This window comes from Hydra vulgaris, chromosome 12 (assembly GCF_038396675.1).
Source record: "Hydra vulgaris chromosome 12, alternate assembly HydraT2T_AEP".
NCBI lineage: Eukaryota > Metazoa > Cnidaria > Hydrozoa > Anthoathecata > Hydridae > Hydra > Hydra vulgaris.
Window position 1 is genome coordinate 50,749,307 of NC_088931.1, and position 8,418 is coordinate 50,757,724.

Genomic DNA, 8,418 nt, shown 5'->3' on the forward strand with positions numbered 1-8,418 from the left:
TTTAAATGTTTAGAATTTTTTAAATATTATTTAAGATCAGAAAGCCTTGGTATAGTTATGTTAAACTCATGTGGAGAAGAAACATGTCAATTTAAAAACCTTAAGCTTTTTTAAATTAGATACAAGCTAAGGATTTAATTAAATCAATTCAAAATAAAAAATGTGTAATGTACATGTAGTGACAGTGTTACACAAAGCAAACTCAAAACAAGTCATAATGTCTAACAGAACTGTTATTGAAAAATAGGGGTTTGAATCCTGCGGTTTACAAACAAATAATTCAGATAAAGTAACTTTAATTTGGTTTAAAAAGTGTCATGAATATTCAGAGCTTTTGAAAAATTACATCAATAAGATAACAATCACCATTGCACAGAAGCATTGTTTATGAATAAGAAAGAACATCTATTTTTAGCACAACTTTTTTAGATTTCTTCTTTTTCCCTCCATGTGTTTTTAAAGGGTCAGGTCATTTATTTACTTAAAGTTACAAGTTCATACTATGCTATAATTTTAAAAAGCGTTTTTTTATTAAAAAATGGAAAACAACTACTGTTGGAGAAGAAAATTCTTATTTCCCACATTGGTTAGAACAACCGAATATAAACTGTAAACAGGTGTAAACTGTCTACTCATTTTTTTAAACAATTTGCCATTAACAAAATCTTTGCCTACAGAAAATAAACTAAATTTATCTAAACGATGTCCTTTCTATGATCAATCTAAAAAACCAATAAAAATAAAATAACTAAACTATGATTTTTTGTTAAAATACAACTTCAAAACTAAAAAATCACAAATTCATAAATTTGATATATACTGAAATAAAGTTTAATTACTATATTCTTTACTAATTATTGTCTAAAGCTATGCTCTTATAAAGCAATCCTTTTATAATCAACTAATCAACTAATTATTACCCCTTTTGTAACAGAAAGCAAAAAATCCAAATAATTTTTTTGTGTACCTGATGTTGGCTAAGTACGGCACTCTTGTGTAGACCTAAAATCCTTCAAATTTCGCAGTCTGTATATATATATATATATATGTATATATATATATATATATATATATGTATATATATATATATATATATATATATATATATATATATATATATATATATATATATATATATATATATATATATAGTAGAAAATAAAACTACGCAATTTTCACAACTTTTAGTTTCATGCTGTTGCAATCATCAGGTGAAATACAATACATTTTTTTGTTAAAAAATTATAATTGAAACTAGTTAAGTAAAACTATACAGAAAAAATCTATACGGAAAAAACTTTTCATTACAACCGTGTGTATATAATCCTCAGGTTTGTGGTTGCTTAATAGAAATTTATTTTCGTGACAACATTTGGAATAAACTCTGTTTTTTTATAAGGTCTTCAACAGATTTATAAAGTAAAATTAATAATTTTCATATAAAGAAAGTAAACACTTTTTTGTTGTATTGTTGTAAGCAGGGTTTTTTTTTAGGATAGACCAAGTTAATTATGGTGTTTTTTTCAGTTTTTCTCAAGGTTCCCATATATATTTTGAGAGAGTGGTTGCATTTGAAAGTTTTTTATTTGTAAGTGATTGCTTGTGGTTTGCATCTCTTTTTCCACACACCCTCTGATAAACCAATGTATGCTTTGCTGGGTGTGTTTGGGGAAGATGTTATACATTTGTAAATTATGTTTGTCATTCTACAATACTTATTCAGCGGGCAGATTTCTTTTTGCTTGTAATTGCCATTATAAAAATTATAAAAAAGAATTAATAATTTTTATTATTTTTATTATTATAATTATTATAATTGCACAAAACAACATCACTACATATCACTATATATATATATAGTGATATGTAGTGTATATATATATTAGACCAGCTAAAAAAAAAAATCTTTTTTAATAATTAAGTGGCTAGATGTTAAAATGTCGTTAATTGCATTATTCCAATATTTAGTAACAGCTCAATAAAGTTTACTTTTCAATGGGGTCCTAAAATTAAAAAAAAAAAGTTCCTTAAAAGAAGGTCAACATGGTACTCAAAAGAAGTAAAATAATATATAAATTTCAAAAATAATAATTGTTTTATAAAAAATAAATTAAAAAATTTTTATTTTTATTAAAAACTTGTAAAAATGTACTTTTTTTATTTCTAGTTAAAAAACCATAGTTTTTGTGCAATTAAATCTAAAATAATAATTGTAGTATGAAATTATCATTTTTTTTGAAATTTTTATATAATTTCGCTACTTTTAAGACCCAACATGACATACTTTGAAAAAACTTCTTTTTCCAAAATAATAGGGACCTGTTAAAAAGTAAAGTTAATTGAGCTGTCCCTAAAACACATTATATAAGTTTGCAATTTTGAACTAATTTTCCTGACCATAAAAACCACATCAAATCAAAGGGTAGCCCAAATAAAGTTCAAAAACTATTTTTTTTATATACAATTTTGAAATGGTCTAATATAGTGTATCACTTATAGATTATTTAATTGTAGTATTAGTAAAAAATATTAAATTGGTAGGAAGTTAGCAGTAGTTTTTAAATTGGTAGGAAGTTAGCAGTAGTTTTAAATTGGTAGGAAGTTAGAAGTAGGTTTTAAATTGGTAGGAAGTTAGCAGTAGGTTTTAAATTAGTAGGAAGTTATCAGTAGGTTTTAAATTTTGAATATGATAAGATTAAAGATAATATTATCATATTTACAAATGTTTGGTGATTTACAAAATGTTATGATAATAATATATCAAGATGTTATGTTATTTACACAACTAAAAAACATTAAGATGTTATGTCATTTACACAATTAAAATACATTACCAATTGGTTCACTAACTGTTTCTGCTGTATCTTTAGGCAATTTTTCAATAAGAAATAGTATTACTTTTCGAAATTCTTGTTCATTAGCATATAAAAATGTTTGATATCCAAGTTCTCCATGATAACCAAGTTCCTAAAAAATAAAATAAAAACAATAAACTTATTCTTTTCTCAAGGAATTTTATTAAAGTTAAAAAATAAAAAACCTGACAGGCTGTTGCAATACTTGTCCCAATTCGAAATCTAGCAGACATATTTTCTGGAAAAACTGAAGAAATGTTGCACTGGCTGTTAATTGCTTGAAGACATTTTACAGATGCTTGTATAACAAGTTCAACAGAAAGTTCACGAATAGAAACAATCTCAGATGGAATATCACTTAATAATATATAATTACAATATAAAAATCTTTCGCTAAGTATTCAAAATATAATTTATGACATATAATAAGCTAGCTATATTAAACCATAAAATATAAAATGATAAAAAGCATAAAAAAAGCATTGAATAAGATCAAAATTGAAACAAAATATTACTCACACTTAAAATACTTAAAAAATAAAACTTTTTTAAAAGCAAAAGTTAAATTTAAAGATATCAAAAAAATTTCAAAAAAAGTACGGAAGTACTGCTTATTTGAAATATGTGTTAAATGTCATGTTAAGCATGCATTAAATGTCATGTTAAGCATGCATTAAATGTCATGTTAAGCATGCATTAAAAATGCATTATTTATATATAAATCATATTTTGTCCTAATTTATACTATTTAAAGATATTAAAAACTTAATAAAATATCAAAAAACAAGTAGCAAGTAAGAACTCAGAAAAAGGTTAAAATTTATAATGCTATTTTTATTATTACATTTTTTAATTGTTTTATCTGAATTACATGTACATAAAATTCATCAAACTAAAAATATAATGATGATTATTATACAGATAGTTTGGTTATAAAAATATAATGATGATTATTATACAGATAGTTTGGTTATAAAAAAGCTTTTTGTGTTTAGTCTGCATGATCAATGTAAAAAATCTTTAAATTGCTTTTTTTTTTAAAAAACAAAAAACTATATACCCATAATTAAATTATATTATGTGCTGTTCTTATATTATTCAGATTCTACTTTAAATGTTTATGACTTCCCAACAATGGAGTAATGGTACAGACAATTTTTGCTAAACTTAGGGTAAATTTACAGTTAAAAGTATCAATGCAACATCACTTCAAACATATAAAGTTTGTACAAACTGTACAAACATCTGAGTAAAACCGCAATGGCCACATTGATCTTCCATTGATGCATTGTGTGTTCCTCATATTATAATGACGGTTATACAACCTAGTACAAGACCTTCAGCCAAATTATATTACTGGCATCCAAATTATATTACTACTTCAGCCAAATTATATTACTGGCATCCAAATTATATTACTACTTCAGCCAAATTATATTACTGGCATCCAAATTATATTACTACTTCAGCCAAATTATATTACTGGCATCCAAATTATATTACTACTTCAGCCAAATTATATTACTACTTCAGCCAAATTATATTACTACTTCAGCCAAATTATATTACTGGCATCCAAATTATATTACTACTTCAGCCAAATTATATTACTACTTCAGCCAAATTATATTACTGGCATCCAAATTATATTACTACTTCAGCCAAATTATATTACTGGCAGCCAAATTATATTACTGACATGTAATATAATGGCATCTGTTATATAATGGCATCATCATCAAGGTTAATTTTTAATAATTGCTGACGTAAGAGTTTCCTATTTTCACAAGCAATTAACTAACCTGACACATGTTTACCATGAGCGAACAATTGTAACTGATAATCAATGCTTTTTGATCAAATTCGGAATTGAACACCATTCTCATGATTGGCACATAATGAACAATGCATTTTTTTCACAAAAAATTTTTCAATGTTTTTCACAACAGCAACACTGCTAGTTTAGGTAAAACTGCAGTATTTGCAAAAATAATATAGGATTATTGCATCAAAAACCTTGATACTGTTTTCTTTGTTTGGCGTACTAGTCTTTTTTTAGTGTAGTTTTCATTTAGTGTGCGCAGTCTTTTATTTAAGAAGTGGGTGATGGTCCAAAAAAGACTTCAGATATGAAATCAGTAAAGTCTAATTTACCGATTTCATATCTGAAGTCTTTCTTCAAAAAAATAATTTAATTCAGATATGAAATTTCTTCTATGAAGAAATTTCATATCTGAATTAAAAATTATTTTTTTAAGCTTAGTTTTTATTCTTGAAACTGAAGTTAGCTGTTATCTCTGAAGAAGATAGCATTTATTTACCAAACCATGTAGTAAACTAAAATTTAACTTTGTGCGCAAAATGGAGCATCTGAAAATTTAGTTTAACAAACAACGTGTAAATGACAACTATGTTTTAAATACACACTCTCCTTTTCGTAATGTTTATATTTTTTTTGAATTATGTAGGAATGATGAACTGTGTGTTTTATAATTTATTTACAAAGCATTATAAATCTACAATTTATAATGCTTTGTTATTAAACTTTAATACCTTTCAAAAACTTGTATATGCATATATATATATATATATATATATATATATATATATATATATATATATATATATATATATATATATGTATTTATATATTTATATATATAAATATATATAGAGAGTAAGTAGAAAATCACTTAACAAAATTTTTTTTTATTTAACACTTTCATTTAACACTTTTTTTTAACTAATTTTTTCATTTAACAGTTTTTAAAAAAGAAAAAAAAATTTTGTTAAATTTTTGTTAAGTGATTTTCTACTACTTTATAATTGCTCTGTACTTTTTAGAACATTGAGCACTCTAATTTGTAGAATACATTTTAAAATTGTTTAAATATATATATATATACAATTTTTTTTATTTCAAAAAATTGCATATGTATATATTTATTTACATAAAAAAATTTATATAAATAAAATTAATTTATTTTACAGAAAGATGGCTCAATGTTTTTAAAAAGTATTACTGTATTAGTAAAATGCCTCCTTTGACTTATTTTTTATTTGTAGATAAAGCAAAATACTTTTAAAGCATAAACAATTTTTTGAATCTTTTTGAAAAAAAATTTATATAAAGATGGGATATACCACCAAAACCAGAAGTATATAAGCTTGTCAACTTAGTAACTTGATTAGAAAAAGTTTGGAGTTTCTTCCATCAGAACTCCCAACTTCCAGAGAATTCTCAAGTATGGCCTATAAAAAACTTGATAAACTTTTTGATTTGTTTACATGCAGTTGTAAAATGCTTTTTTTCTTAGAGAATAATTGTGAAGAAAACTGTGATAGAAAAGCTCACATTGTATGCACTTGTAAAAAAGAAAAAAAATTCCTATTCTTGAGTTGGACTTTGTTAGATATCAAAGAGAAAAAGTTGGAACCAAAGCTATCCTTCAAATAGCTGGCATTCATCATATCGAAACTTAAAAACAAAATAAAAAAATTAAACGACTTTCAATAGAAAATCAGGTTTCACAAATAAAAAAAAATAAAAAACAGACCAGGAGAATCTTAATCAAGAAAATGATATTTTTTTCCCAAGAGTGACTCAGACAAAGTCTGTTAATATACGAATGATAAAATAAAAATTAATATTTCAAAAACAAAAAAAAGTAAAAAAAAAAGTGTATTATGTAACACCATGAATTTAAAAAAAATATAGCATTAGCAAGCTTAAGGCATCATACAGGTTTAAGAGAAACTGCAGAAATAGCAACTGCTGCCCTTATTGATGCTAAAATTGTCACTGAAGAAACACTTGCTTAACTTGTACTTTTTTTGATGGTAGAAAAGATGACACTAAAATTTTTGTGTCTGCACACTAGGAAAATAGGTTTAAGAAGTCTAATTAAGTTTCTTGATGATCCTGCTAAAGCCAGCAATCATTAGTCATGATTGCTAGGTTAGATGTTGAATGATGCTAGCAACCTTGAAATTAACCAAGAATTTTTAAAAGTGCGTGAAAACTCTCTACTTATCTACCTCTTATTTATGTGTGTATATATATATATATATATATATATATATATATATATATATATATATATATATATATATATATATCAACCCTTCGAATTAGGGTTGGCATTCGGCAATGCTGACCTTAAAGTCAGTCATTTTTAAATAATTTAAAGAAAGTCATGTTTTATGGTAAGACTTTTGTATCAAATTTTTTCTGCCGACCTTTAAAAGAATGAGGTTGGCAAATTATTGCCGACCTTATTTTTCTTAATTCTGAGGGTTGTATATATATATATATATATATATATATATATATATATATATATATATATATATATATATATATATATATATATATATATATATATATATATATATATATATATATATATATATATATATATATATATTGAGAAAAGTATTCAAATATATTAACAATCATTATAAATTGTAGCTTTTTCAACTTGTAAAACACACAGATAATAATAAACAACATTAAACCATCATTTCTACATAATCCAAAAAAAAAATAAACATTGCAAAAAGGAGTGTATATTTAAAATATATTTGTTATTCATACGTTGTTTATTAAACTAAATTTTGAAATGCCAAATTTTGTGCACAAAGTTAAACTTTAGTTTACTACATTGTTTGGTAAATTTATGTTATCTTCGGAAATTATGGTAAACTTTAGTCTCATGAATAAAAAAGTCTAAAAAATTAATAGTTTAAGGGTGAAAAAAAGTAGCTTAAAATATTTTTTTTAACATACTGATTTACAAAATATTATGTTTTGCATACTGATTTACAAAAAAAAAAAACTAAAAATGAGCCATCATCAAATTTCAAAAAAAAGTGAAAATCAACACACCCTATTGTACTGTGTTATTTGTGTATATTTAACTCTTTTTTTTTCATATAATATAATTTCCATAGTTGTAATACTCCATAATCTTATAATTACAATATACAATAATAATAATAATAATAATAATAATGATGACGATAATAATAACAATAATAATATAGTTGCATTATAATATAGTCATAAGTAGATAAATAGGTCATTTTACAGACCAAAACCATTTAGGTTCAAGTATAATTAAACATAATTAGAAAACTTACCATCCAATTTGCTTTAAATTATGGATAATAATACTATCAACTTCCTCCATGATAATGATTCAAACAATTTTAAATCATTTATATTGAATGTAAACTGTTCTTAATTAAAATAAAAAGATTTTACATTAAAAAAAAAAAAAAAATTATTTTATAAATTTATTTTAATGAAAAAGCAAAAAAGATCAATTATTATCTAGCATGAAACTCGATACAAAAAATATTTTGTACTATAGTTTTTATTATTATAACTTGAAGAAGCTGATTAGTTACTATAATTTTTTTAAATAATGATTTCTCCCAATTTTAATAACAATTTCTCTGAATATTATTAATGATTTTTCTCAGTTTTAATAATTTCTCTCAACTTTAATAATGACTTCTCTCAATTTTAAATCAATTTTAATAATGATTTCTTTTTCAA

General features: G+C 23.7%; 1 protein-coding gene across 2 annotated transcripts in view; it reads right to left on the reverse strand.

The window, feature by feature from the left end:
• Positions 1–8,115, reverse strand: part of LOC100199351 (coiled-coil domain-containing protein 22 homolog) — a 29,859-nt gene extending 21,744 nt beyond the window's left edge. The window contains exons 1-3 of one of the 2 annotated variants that reach the window (XM_065813601.1): positions 7,998–8,115; positions 3,041–3,212; positions 2,835–2,967 (exon numbers count right to left, since the gene is read on the reverse strand). In XM_065813601.1, the coding sequence (XP_065669673.1) occupies positions 2,835–2,967; positions 3,041–3,212; positions 7,998–8,047 (355 nt within the window). In that variant the 5' untranslated portion in view covers positions 8,048–8,115. The remainder of the gene's footprint in view (positions 1–2,834; positions 2,968–3,040; positions 3,213–7,997) is intronic. The other variant, XM_065813602.1, reaches the window with a different exon arrangement.
• Positions 8,116–8,418: the final 303 nt, after the last annotated feature.